At 37.2% G+C, this 18,235-nt stretch overlaps 1 protein-coding gene across 3 annotated transcripts in view; it reads right to left on the bottom strand.

The window, feature by feature from the left end:
- LOC149156953 (uncharacterized) overlaps positions 1–18,235 on the bottom strand; it is a 446,383-nt gene that overhangs the window by 273,800 nt on the left and 154,348 nt on the right. For all 3 annotated transcript variants that reach the window (XM_089445442.1, XM_089445441.1, XM_089445440.1), the window contains one exon: positions 4,743–4,851. In XM_089445442.1, the coding sequence (XP_089301568.1) occupies positions 4,743–4,851 (109 nt within the window). The remainder of the gene's footprint in view (positions 1–4,742; positions 4,852–18,235) is intronic.

Below are 18,235 nucleotides of genomic sequence, written 5' to 3' on the forward strand. Positions count from 1 at the left end.
GACTGATCAATATGGTGTATCTCCAACTGACCCTCAAGCCTCCTCTTATACTTTTCCTGTTGATGAATCAGATTAAGTCCCTAATCAATGGCTAAGATTAAAATAGACTTGATCCTCGTCTCTTAAAAGCTTCTCACCCATATTTTATTAATACCCATTAATATTTTTATTTTCCTAAGTTTAGACTTAGAAACCCCATTAAAAATATTAATTATTTTAATAACTCCAAATCTGGGTGGAATTTCTCTAAACAATTTTTGGGTCTTGGAGATCTTATGTATTTTAGGCCCTCCACAAAATTTCGGAGCTAGAGCACAACGGATGCTACCCCAAAAATCAACAACTATGTCTTTTGAGCCAAAGAGAGTGTCAATTTGATTCTCCATGCGAATATGAAACCACTTGTATTTCAAATTAGTTAGAATGTCTTCACAAATCTGTAGTTACAACAATGAACTTGCTTTGGGGTCAAGAGGGATTTCCATGTGGCATTGAAAGAAACTGTATTTGAAGACCAATGATGAGGTGAAGGAAGAAAAGTCAAGCAAGTATCATCTCCATTCCAAATTATACCCAAGCTATGTGGTACCATCAAAGCACTTTCAAGCATTTATTACCACACATGGGGCATTATGTCATCTTCTCCTTGGCCATTGCATGAAGTTTAAGCAAAGATCAAGACAAACATTTTAGCATTGAAGTTTTATGAGGGAAGTTGATCTCCCCAAGGGCTAGAAGGTCAATGTTTCATTTCAAAATCACTCAAGGTCTAAGTACTCCAAAGCAGCTTAGTCATTAGCATTCCAAGGGAAGGAAGAGAGGTCGAGCCCTTCCATGAAGTGAATTAAGAAAGCTAAGCAAGACGTTGTAAGGATTATGGAGGAAGTTAGCTCCCAAGGGTTAATTATAGGATTATCAAACCAAAATTAATTCAAATTTCAAGTGTTTGTTCAACAAGTAATGTAGCCGTTGGTGAGTTTTGACCATTGGAGAAAGGTTGATCCATCATTCAAGAAAAATAAGGAAGGCCAAGAAGGTCATTCAAGGTTCCAAGCATTCCTCAAATTATTCCAAGAAAAATCAAAAGAGAATGCAAGGGAATCTTGCATTCTCAAGGAAAAAATATTTTTTCTATATTTGATGTCAGCTTATTTATTAACGGTTTTATGACCAAGTTTTGAGCTTGGAAAGTCATTCCCATGCCCCATGGAAGTGCCTTGACTCATAGTATAGGTATGGGCCTTTATTTAATACATATCTTGACGAATAATAAGCATTATTTGAGCTTTGTTGGAGGTATTCTTTTTAGGAGTCATCTACCTTTCTCCGAGTCATTTGGCCTTCTACATGGTCAAATCAAGTCGTTGGAGTAGCAAATGATGGAGAAAATTCAAGGAATATTTCCATGCAATCACAAGTGGAATGCTTGGTCATTTAGGGTCAAAACGACCCCTCTTGGCCACATCAATGTAACATTTTTTCCTCTATTGGGGTTTTACTCAATGTACTTTTGAAAAAAAAATAAGTTTTGACTTAGCCTCCATTTTACTCAATATAATTTTGAGAAAAATAAGTTTTGACGTAGCCTCCAAGCATTTTGTGCATAGCAAGTCACTTATTTTGTGGGGGAACAACAAGGAATTTTGAAGAACCTCATCTACATATACAGAGTTTCTCCTCCTTGGCAAATCATTGTGAACTTGTTGGGATTTATTAAAATGTGAAAATTTCCATGAGATAAAAGGATTTACATGTGAATTTTCTTCTCTTGTTTGCTTGATCAAAAAATTTCAAAGGAAATTTGTAGATTATTTCAAAGTTACTACAAGGCTAAGGAAATCAATTCATGAAGGCTTGAAAGAGGAAGGTCTAGGGTTTATCTCACACCATTCTCTTAATTCATACAAGGTATTGTTCTCTTTTGGGATATGTTTAGCACTCCCCTTGAGGGTAAGTAACCTTATCTTGTATAATTGTTGATTTTTTTGGTTGGAGGATTCATTCCATAGGAAGCCCTCCTAGTAGAATTTTGGTTCCATTTTTTGTCTTGTCTTGATTCTAAGTCGTATCCTTGGTGTTCCACCTAGTATTAAGACCTCAAGCATTGTGATACCAAATATAAGAATGGACATAATTTCCTATACTTGAATAATGTAGAAAAGGGAGCATGCCCTTAATCCAAAAATTTACAATCAAAGCTCTTTCCAAAATATTTTCAAAATTTATTTTAATTTTTGTAAATTGATATTTTGAATTAGAATATAAAAACCCTCAAAAAGAATTATATTCCAAAAAATCCAAAATTTTCATACAAAATATATCGCAATAGTGAATTTCTTCACTAGCCATGGTTTAAGTTGCATCAATTGATTATTTTCATTGAATAAACCACTATAAATTTGCATTCTGGGAGACCCTAGAATCCCTAAGGTTGTACGCCCCCCCAATTTTGATTCATATTGTTGTTCTAAGTTCTAACATCATTTCCAAGTGTTTCAAGGCCTACTACAAGTTTTGGAAATTATTTATAACAATTGGATGCAATTAGAGGCAAACCCTCGCCTTGGGATACGTGAAACTCAAAACACAAGCCTCTTGTATCCTTTATAATTGATTTAAGTGTGTTTTTCATTGAATATTCAAATCATACATTGGCTGTCCAAAATAATTTACAAGCTTGATCATTCATTTGGGCTAAGTCAATTTTCAACTATCATGGTTGAGGGTCATTTTTCGAATAGTTAACTTGCATATTGAATATATTTTCAACTACTCATTCAAATTTAGTGTTATTGTGCTCATTAGAAAGGGCATTCCTTGTGCCAACACTTATAACCAAGTTCTTTGAGGTTTAGGTCCACCAAGAGCTAGTTTCAGGCCCCTGAAGTGGCCCTCTACTTTTTTGGTACAATCATCAAAAATTGCAGATTTGAAGAGCAAGATTGTCTCCTTACACCCACTTAAATCAAGTACAACACTTCCAAATCATTTCCTATTGTGGTAAGAAGTCTTTATACTTAATTCATAACATTTTTGAAGCTTATTTTATTGATATATTGAGTATTTTATTCACTGGTCTGCAATATAACTCTGCTATTACTTCTTTTATTATATCAGATTTTGTCATTGAATTAACTCCTACAGTATACCTCTTCCCATAAATTTGTACTTAGGCACTGGTCTACTGGTACTTTTGGCTGAGTGTGCGTTTGTAGGATACCACCCTCGCATTTGACAGGAGTTGGCCTAAAGCGAGAGGAATATGCTGAGGTGACAGTGGGTATGTTCCAAATAGTACTTACCATTTAGCAGACTTCGTTGAACCTTGTCAGCCCTGCTAGTTTAAGTGGAGCAGAAGTTACCCTAAAATCAACCCACAACCACAAGTTAATGTAAATCAGATTTAATCACTTATATGTTGGCTTAGGCTACCTTTCACCTCGATCCTCTTCCCCCTTACATTCTTGGTTACTCTCAACAATCATGTAGTGAATCCACTTCATTATTTTGGTGGTGGTTTTCCATTGTTGTGGTAGAGCAATAGATTTGAACTACTCACTGAAAATCAACCATCCTTCACCTTAATGCCTAGCAATAGACAAACTTAATGATTAACGTATACAATAGATTTAGCTAGATGCAAAAGAAAGTAGGCATTTCTAATATCATTCATGTTTAAGAGTTTTATTTTCAAACAAGTTATCAAATCAACTTATCTTATTATCTAAAGTTTAGATATTATGAAAACTAAAAAGTGCACTAAGGTGTCGCACAGTTTATGCAAAGTTAATTATGTTATATTTTTTATATTAATTGAAAGAATAAAAGGCATACATAACACTTTAATGATATTTATAAATAAAAATAATATTTACATTGTGGATCAAAGTCCACCCCATACCCTTCAAATTCTCTTTGAAACATGCCAGTGAGCATTTAAAAACTGTTGCAAGGAATTTTGAGTCAATATCATTTCTTAATGTAAAAAAGGAACACAATATGAAGGTTGATAGGTTCTCCAAAGAGGGCCAGAAACTTGAAAGTGGCAGAAGGAAAACTTAAATGCAAAATTTGAAGAATGCAGAGACGGGATATCAAGTTTCTTTGAGTATTTTCTTGAATCTGCCTGTCAGACTGTTTTGTTTTCTGATGTATTAGTCTGAAGTTGTCCAAGGAGATGTATTAGTCTGAAGTTTCCGTTCAGTGATATTGTCAGTAGCGTTTTGTAATTTCTTTTAATTTCAGAACTTTTTCTAGCTTTCTTTGTCAGGAATAGTGCTGTATAGTCTATTTGTAAGCAGGTAAGTCGGTTAGCAAATATTTTTCAGCCTGATAGTAATGGTATTTTCTGAAAATCTGTGGAGACTTGAGGCTGATATGAGAGACTCTTAAGCTTTCAATTTTTGGCCCTGTAATTCCTTTAGCACATTGAAAAAGTGATTTCTCTTTTTGAACGGAAATTATGGTTTCTACTTAGAAAAAAACATAAAAAACTATACTACAATAAATGTAGATTAATAAGAACTTTTATATATTCACATATCATTAGTGTAAATCAGAGCTTTTATATCGTCACATACCATTAGTGTTAAAAATAGTGTAGTATATAAAGTTGTGTTTGCCGGAAATAGAAAATCAATCCAAGAATGCATAAGAAGGTAAAGGTCTTAAAAACCTTTTTAAGCAATTAATTATAATGTATAAAGAAATAATTAACATGCAAATCAGCTTGTAGATATTACCTTCACTTGTCTCTGAAAAAATATACACTGGACCTGGAAAGTCTGTGTGGACCAAGGAGTAAGTGTCTGGTGTAGTCTTAGATCCATATGCAGGCAACTCCATTGTAATCTAAACCAAAAGGCATATGCAACAAATACCATTTCTCGAAGATGTAAGGACAAATTATTTTTAATTCCAAACAATAATAAACCACGTCAAATATGACATTTCTCATTTTGTTTCATCTCCAATAATATGCTTGGGAACCCTCTACCATTGAGAATAATGAAAGATGTATTTTTTTTTTTTTGGTAATTCTTGGGAACTCTCTACTATTGAAAATAATCAAAGATGTATTATTTTGTATCCAATGTGGAGAGAAAAAGAAAAATTATATACATATTTATTTATTGTAGATAATAAATTGCAATCATACAGATCTACACAATAATATTGAGATAATTTGTGTGAGAGAATTAATTTTCAAACTCAACCTATCTATAATAGTAAAAAGGAATTATTAATACACATTTACCCTTTTTATAAATACTTCAATAATATAAAAGGCACTTCCTATTTATAATACCTTATTCCCAGGTTGTGGTTGTGTTATATAGATATGTAGTGCATATATTAATTTAATAATTGTATTGTATAAGTTATATTATATTATACATGAAAGAAGTCCTCTTTATCTTAATGAATCATGCATAGGCTCAATGTTAATTATCATAGTGATATCTTCCATAGCATAGTCTAATTGTTTTTGTGCAAACGAAATTGTGGTGATTGATCCATTTAACAAATAGTACACACATATATACATGAATGTTTGTCTCAAGATAGACACTCTATCTTGTCATACTAACAATCAGTTGGCAGAATATCTCAACTACACATTAATTTAGGATATAAACTATTTGGAGATAATCTCTCATATCCAACTAGATCTATCAATCTCCTAAAACTTGGAAAAAAGTACTCAAGTAGAGACCCATGTGCACAAATTATCCTACAATTAAGAGCCACAAGTTACACTCTACACACAAATCTTCCTTTAAAACCCTAGCAGCTGCCCTAGCCATCAAGGAGCAATAGGGTTAAGGAAAATTTAATTTGACTTTTAAGATGATCAAACTCACTTTAGAGACTAGTGCCTTAACCTACAATGGAAAAATGGAGTCTTAAGGAAATTATCTTCCAACAAAGGACCTTGTTGAGGGGGATTGAATAGTGCATCCTGTGAAAAATAAGTTACCTGATTCCTACTTCAGCATATTTCTCATATTTGTTAATTACTTGAACAAATTACTTGCAGTTTTCTACAACAAATATCAAAATACACACATTGTAGCCTACACAAATAAAATACTGCGAAAACTAAACACTACATTGGAGAGAAATAAACACACACATATACACTGTAGTTTTTGGACAAATGTCCCTGGAAAAACCCAATGTGGGAAAACCGGTGCAACAACTGAGGGTTTTAATTATTATGCAGTAGTAAATATGAGTACAAATGGTTGGATGCCCAAACTGACTATCTAATACAGAGAATAACTGGCAAAAAGTTAGTGAGAAAAATCTCACACTGATCAGGGGTTGGCTGACTGGCCCCACGCTGCCTCTGTGCAGCTTTTGCGTCAGTCCTACACAGCTCTGCATCACAACTGTTGGGCTCTGCATCACCTTCTTTTTTGATCTCCAACAGTCTGGAAAATCATCCTTCTAGCCCTTGAGTCTCACGCCCCGACTTCTAGCACTAGATCTCGACACTCCCAACTGTATTTCAAACTCCCTCTGAAGCTCTGCGTGGCATTGCACTGCCTCTCTAAACTGCTCAGAGCCTTCTCTACTTTTCACTCTCTGGATCTAGAAAACTCTCCTCCAAACTATTATCCCTGCCCCTCACTGCAAAGTGATCAATCAATCTTACTCTGGAAACACAATGCTACTACTCTTGAGAAATTTGATCTCTGATCTCTCACTCGATGTGTTCTCTAACTCCTTATAATCTCTCGTCGGAGCACCAACGACCAAGACTAAAACATACAAGGGCTAAGATTAATTGGGAGTTGATCCTCGTCTTCTTCTAGAAGATTCACACCTAATTTAATTAATACCCTTTAATTAACTAGATTTCCTAAGTTTAGATTTAGGAAACCATTTTAAAAAGTTAATTATTTTAATTAAAGGTGAAATTATCCAAAGCGATTTTTGGGTTTTGGAGAATGCATGTTTCTTAGCCTCTCTGTAAAATCTCAAGGCAAGAGAACATCTAATGCTACAGAAATCAACACTCCCTCTTAGCAACGAATGTGCTCTAGTGCTGCAACCCACTAAAGAATCACTCTGTCTCTGCACCATCTCCTATTGCGTTGTTGATCTCTGGCCCTACTTCCCACCAACTACTGCGCAACTCTGATATGAGTTTCATCTGTGTTGTTGTCGGCCCTGTTGAACTGCTGCCAACACTGCATCCCTCTCTCCATCTATTGTTGTTGTAACTGCAACATCTGCAATGGAAAAACATCCAAAATACTGAACCAATTGTATTCAGTATGATGCATTCGTCATCCGAGATCTGACTGTTGCTAGCCTCTGCGATGTCACTGAAGCCTCTGCGTTGTTGTTGACTCTGCACTGCGCCATATGCACAACTATCACTGAAACCTCTACATTGTTGTTGACTCCTCAAGGATCCTGCCCATCCAGTATCTCTCTGGGGCTACAACTCCAAATCACCCCACCTCACCCCTGTAGGCATCTCGACAAGCATGGAAACTCTTCCTCTAGTCTGGAGGATAGCCTGTCGATCTCAGTGGATGCAGCTTGTTGATCCTACTTCTCCTCCTTGTCCTTCTTTCTGAGAGGACACTGAGTGTTGTAGTGGCCCATCTTGCCACACCTGAAGCACTTTCTCTTCAAAATATCCTTATTTCTTCTGCGTTGCTCCTGTTGTCCCTTTGATGCAAGGGTCACGTCTTACTCTTCCTTCACCTGCTTTGTCCCACTGTTGCTACTTCCACTGATTGTGGCCTTCACCAGATCACACCTCATCTCCTCCTACTACAGATCAACCCACACACATTCTCAATTTGGTAGTTTTTCTCTACCCAAGATACTCTGGACAAAGACTTGCCATTCTTCAAAAATGCTATTCAGCACTACTCGTACAAACTTTGAAGGTTGGGATGCTGACTCGACTGAAGCCAGCTAATCACAGACCTCCTGAAGCCTTGTGAGGAATGGTTCTACTCGCTCCCCTTTCTGCAACCTCGTGCATCTCAACTTCTCCTCTAAGTACATCGTTCGCTGCTCGGAAGATCCTTTGTATAGCATAGCTAAGACTTTCCACATCTGTCAGGCAATGTCTTTGTCGACTATATGGGATACTAAATGATCTCGAACTTCGTTGAGAATGATCCTTAGTCTTCGCCATCTTAGTCTTGTACTTATTGAGTGGATCTGCATCGACAGGTACGACTACCACACTATTGACATACATCTTGAGATCATGCTCATTTAGAAGGCAAGAGATCCTAGCCTTCCAGATCACATAGTTGGAGGCTTCGTCCAACCGATCTTGATCTCTCAACCCAGTTGATGTCATCTATCCTCAAAAAAATCGAACTACTCCCTCTTCTCCTTTAGCAGTTGTTGCCAGCTATTCGCACTCCTTCTAGAGTGAGAAATCTCGCACACAACTACTATTGCTTTGCTAGAAAAAATTCAGACTACGTGGCTGGAAGTCCTCTGAGGAAGAAATTCCCTCAGTATGTGCTCTTCTCTCCCACTAACATTATTCTACTAGCAACTGCTGCAAAATATCTGCGTCCTAGCTGAAGATCTGCTCTGCAAGGAAAAATATGTTGCTCCCTTCTACCTCTGGAAAGCTTCGATCTAGAGATCGAAATTCTCTGTCGACTCACTAAGAGAAATCAATTTCTCTTCAAAACTTCAACCTCCTTGACCCAAGGACTGCGCTGCCTTTGGGGTTTCGAATTGTTGCCTCTGCGGTAATTTTGAACTCCCTCTTCCTTTCCGCAACTGAGCTCTTTTGCTCACAATCTGTGCTCTGATACCATGTGAAAAGTCAGTTACCTGATTCCTACTGCAGCAAACTGATGATATGTTATGAATATAATTCATAACAATTAATTAAATAAAATAAATATAAATATTAAATAATTAAATATTAATTAGGTTAAATAGTCATTAAGTTAAGTGAAAAGGCATGTCTAAAAGACATGACCATTCATGAAAAGACAATTGCTTAGGTATATAAATGCAGGTCCTCATTGTAAACATGCATTACTTATACAATTTTATATATATTAATAAATTATTATTTCAAATACCTCGTGTATTTTAACATATTAAGTCTTCAAGCTATCAGTTTTCTTGCTTCAGCCAAGGGGTTATGTTATGAATATAATTCATAACAAGTAATTAAATAAAATAAATATTAATATTAAATAATTAAATATTAATTAGGTTAAATAGTCATTAAGTTAAGTGAAAAGGCATGTCTTTTGTGAAAAGGCATGTCTAAAAGACATGCCCATTCATGAAAGGACACCTGCTTAGGTATATAAATGCGGGTCCTCATTGTAAACATGCATCACTTATACAATTTTATATATATTAATAAATTATTATTTCAAATACCTCATGTATTTTAACATATTAAGTCTTCAAGCTATCAGTTTTCTTGCTTCAGCCATAGTTTTTATGCTTCATGATATTTCTCCTATGTGTTACTTACTTGAACAAAATACTTGCAGTTTTCTACAACAAATATCGAAATACATACACTGCAACCTACACAAATAAAATATTGTAGAAACTAAATATTTCACTGAAGAAAAATAAACACACACATATACGTTGTAGTTTTTGGACAAATGTCCCCGGGAAAACCCAATGTGGGTGTTGACCCTGCTGCCTACACCTACCTACAAGTCAGTGAGAAAAAGCCTTCAACCCCACAAGGTGTGGTTGGTGGCAAGGAACTCAAAGAAGGGGCTATCACACTAATCCCGACTCTCTCCGTTTGAGCTATCTCCTAGGTTAGCTAAGGGGGGTGGTCCCTAATGAAAATTAAGTTAAAAGATGTGAGTTTCTAGGAGAGTGTTATAGTGAAAATGGATTACTTTTAAGGATTTATGGGAAAATATGAAGTGAGCAACTTGAAATAACAATGCCAATCATTAATGTGATTAAAAACCATAAAACCAGTTCTTTATAAGGAATTTGCTCAACAATTTAAAGATATATTTGCTCAAAGTAAAATGCAACGCTCTCAAAAGAGAAAACAAAGTAACCCTGAAACGTAAATAAGAATTGTTAGCACAAGATATGTAAGATACAAAATGCTTTTGAGATAATCAACGTTATAAATCAAAACATGTGAAACATATCTTGCCAAAACTCAGAAATTAGTAATTAACTTGGAAATATAAAAGAAAGGAAGTGCTAGACCAAGACATCAATATGCAATTAGACTTGAAACATGAAAAGAAAACACTTGTTTGAAATGATTACAGTACTTGCTTTTGGAATAGACTTTGCATATGAAAACTCAAACCATCAAGAGACAAGTAAAGTAAATGTAATGAAAAGTGCTCTTGATTAATTTTATTAATTAGCTCTACAACAAGATTACAATTTAACTCTTCAATCCTCAAACCTCATCTTCGCCCAATGATATGGATCTCACAGTGAGGAGTCAATAGAAGAGTAGAGGATCCCTAAGATATCTACTTCAACCAACTTATGTTGGAGGTAAAATTTTAATAAGGCTTAGGGCTTTCCTACACTAAAATGCCTAGATGAAATGCAAGTTGTGTTAATTTCTCAAATTAAAATAATGATACATGCAAATGTTTCAAAGAGATTGATTTACAATGCTTGAAAATGAAATTGTATTCAACATAAGTTGCAATTATAACTTCAATTGGAGGAATTAATTTAGCTTGCAAGTGTTGCATGTGTTTCATCATTGAATTAAAATGATACAAGTAATTTGCTTGAAAGTTAAATTTGTTTCAAATAGACAATGACAATAAATTGATCTGATATTCAAGATAACAATGTAGCATAAAATTGAAGCATGTATTCAAGTGCTCATGAAAAAATTTACCAAGGTAAATGGAAACGAATCAAAGTTTGTTACAAATATAAAATGCTTGCATGTAAAGAATCAATTGCTCAAAGTAAAGTGTAAGCTTGTAGCTCCAAGCAACAATGAGCAAGAAAATGCAGAGCTCAAATGAAATTGTAACAAACTTTAACTTAATGAAATGTGATAGTGAGGTTGTGTGTTATAGCACCATTTACCACCCTTTGTATTTGTGATGCTTGATTTATGGCCTAGGGCAACCCCTCCTTCCAGACTTCGTCCAAATATTTTAAAAACAGTGTTTTATTCCCTGTACGCTACTTTGCCCTAAGATAAAAGCGTGTACATGTGGGTTAGTCAACACCCAACCCGCGTATATATGTTAAAACACTTAAAAAATTAAATTTCCTTAATTATGGGTGGAGTTCACGGGTTTTACCTGTTGATTACCTCCTAATGCCTGTGGCCCAACTATTTCCCAACTAAAAACCTAATTGGGAGAAGTATAAATAGACTTCTGTGGTAAGGCCTTAAGGAGGAGAAGAGATAGAATTATTATACTACGATTATCCCTGACTGAGTCTGAAGTATCCCTGTGCCTCAAGCACTTCCCCAAGTTTCAGGAAACCCTTGTTTCCTTGAGTGTTGATATTCTCCCACTTGCTTGAGATATCATGGTGTTGGTTATGGAAGGAGGTTGTTGAAGACTGGGACTGGACGGATCTGGAGGACAGTTTCGCTTGGAGCCGGAAGAAGAAGACTCAGGTGAATTCTCTCAGTGTTATTTATAGCTTTCTACAATAAAAAGAAGCGTTGTCTTGTTCATGAGATTAACTTTGTTTATGCATAAGATATTGTTGTAATTCATATATGAATGTTATTTTGATGTATAACTAATCATTTGTTTATATGATATAAAGTTGATTTCATTAAAATTCTTTATCTATGCTGCTATGTATGTTCGAATTGGTTGATTTGTAGATTCAAAGATCGTCAGGAGTTGCAGAGGGTCTGAACCATGCCGGAACTACCCAAACGAAGGACATCCAGGTATGGTCACTATCGCATAGTTTGTTTACATAAGCATGTTGCCTGAGTTGTATGAGTGTTTTTTACTGTAGTTTGCTCTTTCTCTGTTAGGGTTCCAACCCAAAGCCCTAGGGTACTTATTCCTGTAACAGAATTGGCGACTCCACTGGGGATAACAATCTTGTTATTCCTAGTTTGGGTTGTTCAGTGTCAATCAGGGCTCAGTTCTTGGTTTGCTTGTTGTGACAGTATTGTTTGGTCCAGTAGAATCTTAGACCTTAAGTCTGATCTTTTTGATCTGGCTTTATTTTTTATTTTTCTTGCAAAACTTTGTATACGCACTTTAGTCTGTTTACAGTAGCGTACACACGCTTGTTTCTGTGAAGTGAACCCACGTATACGTGAGTTTCCTTTATCAGAAGCGCGTGTACACGCCTCTGTGCTTGAACACAATCACGTATACCATTTTTTGCATTGTTTTTTCAAATCTCTCTGCCCAGAAAGATTTGTTTCTTGGTCTGTTTGGTCTCTGAGTGGTCAATTTCTGTCTTTAGAATTTTATTATTCAGTGAGCTTACTGTTTTGAATTCTCTTCCGCTTTGAAAAGTTTTGGCCTAGGTTTGCTTTTGAGTGAGTTTTATGATTTGTGTTTTGACACACAAGACTTCTTATAGAGGTTCTTGATTGTTCTAGTTCTCTAGAACAACAGATTGTTTTGAATATTAGTGTCAAGCTCGATTATTGATCTACTTGCTTTGCTTTCCATCATTTTGTGGCCTTACACCTTTTCTTGCTTTTTAAAAATTTCTTTTTGACAAATTTGAAAGTGTTTCTTTCCTGACTTCTTGGTTAGTTTGTCAAATCTCTTTGTTGCCTTTTGGGTCATTTAGTACAAGTTGAGCCCTTTTTGTTCAAGTTTTCATTCGTCGCCGAATTTGTGATTTGCAAAGTTTCCTTGTGCTCCTTTTGGTCTTTGAGTCTTTGGTGGCATTTAGAGTGCTTTCGAAAGGTTGTTTTCATTGCTTATTGGAAAAGAAAGGTTCTTTAAAACATTGTTTTTGTCTTCTTTTTCCAAATTTGATTTTGGTTTCTTTTGATTTTTTGAATGTGAATTGTGATTTTTTTGGATTTTTACTTCTTGTTTGGAGAAGATTTTGTATTCAAAATTTGTATTCTTTTCAAACACTTAAATTGGCTTATTAATAAGTTATAAACAATTGCTTTCGTTCTTTTTAGAATAATCTAGGATCTTGCATCTTCATGTACAACTTGCATTAGGGTAGTTTTGCATTATTAAAGCATCAATAGTCTTTTTAGTTTTTGTGAGTGTGAAGCGTGCTTTAAGAAAAGAAAATAAAAGGTTTTTGCTTTATAGAAGTTTCATAGAACCCAAGTAGAAATTTATTTTCATCGAAGAACAAATGGTTGCATTCATATAATTTAGTTTTTCATTAATTTCTTTTGCATCATACAAACACCATTGGTTTCATTTCCATTTATCCCTTTGACTTAAAAGAACAACCATTTAAAATCAAGCGCTTAATAAAATAAACTAGAACTTTTTGTATTGTCATCAGACTACACCAACAAGTTTAGCTTTATTTAGGGCCTTGGATTAGGCGAGAGGAGAGTAAAATCTCCAAGGCATAGAAGTCTGATTAAAGAGCGAAATCCAATAGCGTTAGGGAGACCAGGTAAGATCCATGGCTGGGATTAAAGCATGTGGGTTAGTGAAGATAAGGACGAGAGATACCCCCTCTCTTACTTTTCGGATCCTACCTCACAACTATTCCGCCCGGTTTCTGATACAAGTTGGTGTCCATAGTTACCTGTCCTAGGAATCCACACAGGTGGTTGCGGAGGGGAATCCTATGGCACCTGAGGATGACGTTGTATCACGTTCAGCAGTACTTCTAGAGGGCACCCTTGCGAAGCTTAGGGGCTTGCACTGACAAAGGCTGTTGTCTGGAGGTCAGCGTAACTACCTCTGATACCTTCGCTAGTAGGCCTGGGACGTAATTACCCCAGTCTATTTTTGGAAGGCCCTTATTATTAACTTTCTTGTATTTTGGTGTCGGGTACTAATCACTCGGAGCGGAAATACTTGGAAGTTGTTTGATTGCTGATATCTTTAGGGACATTTTAGTGAGTTTTCTGTGCTCCTAGTCGGCCTAGATTTTAATTTTCTTGAGTCTTTAAGTAGATTTTATAAAAATAATTCAAAGTGGCTAACTGACCATCTCGATGGTCTCAGAGACTTTGTGGCCTTTCACCTACGAGTCCAGAGCCTTCTCCTAGAAGGCATAGGAACGATTCTGCCAGTGGTTTCTAACCTGTGGCAGCGGGCGCATTGGAGATTGATCCTCCACTTGGAGGCATTAGTTCACAAGATAGACTTGGTCCTAGCACAGAGTTAGAGAGGAACACACCAGTTCTTTCTCGAGTACTCTTCCAGTTGGAAGATAGTATTGAAGTAGAAGAGCTTTCAGAGTCGGTTGCAGCTCCGAATTCTCTTCTTCCTCCTGATCATCCAGACGTTTTGTTATACATTGGAACTCCGACTCATAGGGCTTCGAGCCCAGGTCCACATACATCTATCCCTTCGATGACCACTATTGGAAGCATGGCATCCATGACAATTATTGCAAGCATGCAGACTCCCATATTTGTACAAGGGGGAAGAACTATCTCCATTCCTTCTAACACTCCCAGCACATCTATATTTGGGTCTACTTCCATTCCGTCATCGAGTGGAAGTTCTCAAGCTAATGCATCCAGTTTTGGATTTTTCCCTTTTGGAATTCCCTCTCAAGGTATTCCTTCGATTTCTTTGAATATACCATCAACCGCCTTCACATCCATGATGAGTGAATTGGCTTCTTTTCAGGGTTTCCCATTTAGAAGTGGTCATATATCACATTCCAATCCGACAGTAGGGTCAATGCCTTTTCCTTTTACAAATCAATGTAGTAACCCCTTTCAGAGTTGGACAAACCCTGCGGTTAGTGGGATAGCAGTTGGGAATCAATTTTTTGGCCAACAAGGGAATGTGTCGTATTCCTTGGTTAATTCATTTCAAAGTTTTTCACCCTTTGCTAATGCTTGGAACCCTTATTCGGGGCTATCGGCTCCATTCAATACTTCGTTAAGGGGTAACTTCACCGGTTACGGAGGATTTTCGGCAGGAGTTGGTCAAACTCCGAATTTTGTTGGACCACAAGGATCAACCTTTGGTTCAATAGGCTCTACAAGTTACTTCGGGCAACCTGGTGCCTTTCAAAATCTAGTTCATTCTTTTCAGACCTATGTCAACCCCGCCCAGTGCGGATGGAATTCCCAAGGTCCTCCACGACTTCCTTTTCTAGCCACGATTAATTTTCCAGACTTGACTAAATTGACAAATGATCCAATTAGGTACAATCCGGCATGGCCTCCGCTCCCAACTAAACATCCATCGATATTCCAAAATTCAAAGGGAAGAATGGTGAAGACCCAGGAGACCATGTGACCACATTCCACTTATGGTGCTCATCCAACTCCCTGATAGATGATTCAATCAGGTTGAGGTTATTTCAGTGCACCTTAACAGGGAATGCGGCCAAATGGTATATAGAGTTGCTAGGGGGCACCTTTACTTCTTTTGTCGATTTGGCTAATATTTTCTTGAACCATTTTCAGTTGCCTATCCACTATGAAGCCAAAACTGAGCTTCTAGCCAATTTTCATCAAGACACGACAACACACATTTCGGATCATATCCAGGAATGGAGACGGAGAAAGAGGCTTATCAAAGCCGAAATTCCACCAGAGTTCCGTCTCGAATGGTTTCTCAAATCTTTACAACCTGAGATCTCCAAGGATGTTTCTCTTTCCGGTGTTTATTCGGAAGAGCGGGCTATTTTTCGAGCCCAACAATTAGAACTGATATATTCTCAGTCTGGGACTCTTTAGAAAATCCTACCTGATGCTCCTAGATCCAAGGTTGATTTAGCCAAACCAAAGCCAAGCCCTCACGCCAATGGTATAGTTGGATCAATTAACGCAAATACGGTGAACCAATTGCAGCAGTTGTCTCTACAAATTGCTTCTTCTAACCAGGCAACACCGTCTACACCTTCGCCCTCCCAACCTACCTCCATTAACGCCGTCCAGGCTTCTAACCCTAAAGGAAATCAACAATCCAATGGGAAGAAGGGACGAGGTAAGAAGAAGAACCAAGAAGGGAAGGGTAATGCGAACAAGCCCAGCAATGGTGCCGGTGAGAGTAGAAAAGAGTCTAAGAAGAAGGATAAATTTCCATGTACGTTATGCAATGGAGATCATTTGACTCACCTCTGCCCTAAGATTCAAGATGCTCAGCACTTGTTAGTGCAACAAGGGTCCTCTAGCTCCCAAGCTGTCCTGACTAACCCTTTTCCCCAAGGGCAACAATTACTTGCTTGTGCAAACTCGAATGCTGGTACCTCCACAGGGGGCAACCAAGAAGGGGAAAATTCCTCAAATATTTATATGATGAACTCTCATGTCAACGTTGCCACACGAGCATGCAATTATGGTGAAACAGAAACATCTAAGGCAAAATCTGTTCCCGATACCATAGACCCGCTTCATATTGAGCGACCCTCTACTGAGTCTATACCTCGAATAGTGAAAGGTTCCGCAAAGCGCTCGACTATTAACCCTAATGCTAGGGCAGCCCAGAACTACTCGATTGTAGAAGATCTGGCTCAAAGTCCTTGTGCTATGTCTACATTGGAGGTACTCCAGTCATGTCTTGCTCAGAGAAGTGCTTTGCTTTCGGAAATCAGTGGATCCAAAAAATTCTTTACTGCTCACTTTTGATATGCTGAATGTCAAAAAGGGACTTCCTCAACATATGGATTTCCAGATAAAGTCTACTTACCGAAATACCAATATTTTCGGATATTTATAGATGAGGGAGCTTCCACATGCGTAATTTGTATGTCATGTTGAAAGTCCATTGGATTACCTTCAGTTGTTCTTTCACCGACTCTCTTAACAGCATTTGATGGTCATTCTCATCGGGCACACGGAATTATCCAGGCTTTTCCTATATGTGTTGGAGGAAAGGTCGTTAATATTGAGGTAGAAATCATTGATGCCAACTTGGATTACAACCTCCTCTTAGGAAGGAATTGGATTTATGAGATGGATGCCATAGTTTCATCTCTATTCCGCATCCTCTGTTTCCCTCATGAGGGGAGAATTGTTAAAATTGATCAGTTAGATTATTCTCTGGGAGACTCTCGTGCAACTTCGGATTCTACCATTCCATTGGTGGATAATCCCCATCAACCTATAGAGAATTTAGGAGTTGGGATGTACTCTTCCTTGATGGGTGTATTTGACCTTCCCCCTCCTACAGCTAGAATCGATGCAATTTCATCCTCCAAGGAGCCTTCACAGAAAGAGTTCTTTCGAACTCATTATTTTTCAGGCCCTTAGACCTTACCTTCATCTACAACTACATTAGATGGAGGGCAGGTTCTTGGAATAACATTTCCTATGTCTGTAGCAGAACTTAGATATAAATCTATCGATAACTCTACAGACAACCATCCCACTCCTTTCTCAAAGGAGGAGTTAGATGGTGATGTGGCTCCAGCTTGGACCCTTTACTTCTGCTCGGGATTGCTTAGATACAGTTTTACCATCTAACGAAGCAATTTTCGAAGAAATGATGGATGTAGATCGACCGTGGGAAGATTTACATCATAATTCATATTTTATTCCTCCATTGCATGAAGTCGAATCTCGATTCTCTAATCTGCTTACTAGTGATGTTTGTACAGTTTCAAACCCTTTGGCTCCAGCACAATTATCTGCCGAAGGTAATATGTCGATTAGCTCAAGAACTGTAAACATCTCTAGGAACAAGCTGGCAGAGCCCCTAGATGGGCTCTACCTTAAGAAGTATTTTGCTCAGGTTTCGGCCGAGCAATTGCTTGTTTGTATATATTTTATTTTTGTACATATTTTTTGGGCATTTTGTGATATCGACATTTTTTATCCGCTTTGGCAGGTGTTGATGGATGACTTAATATATTTCGGATTTGTCGATGCTGCTAGTCGGCACACTCAGAATCTTGCTTCCGCAGCTTGGGTGATTTATTATTCATCTGGTCAATTGATGGTGTTAAGGGGAGTATGTATTGGTCCTGCTTCAAATAACATTGCCGAATACACTGTCGTTATTAATTTACTATCCGAAGCTATTTCTTATGGAATTGATTCGTTGGTAGTTTATCTTGACTCACAGCTGGTAGTGTCACAATTAAATAATATTTATCAGGTTCGGGATTCTTATTTATATCGCCAATTTTTTAGAGTGAAAGT

Source organism: Pinus tabuliformis, chromosome 9 (genome assembly GCF_031772625.1).
Source record: "Pinus tabuliformis cultivar Carrire ecotype Pingquan chromosome 9, CPIR1, whole genome shotgun sequence".
Classification (NCBI taxonomy): domain Eukaryota; kingdom Viridiplantae; phylum Streptophyta; class Pinopsida; order Pinales; family Pinaceae; genus Pinus; species Pinus tabuliformis.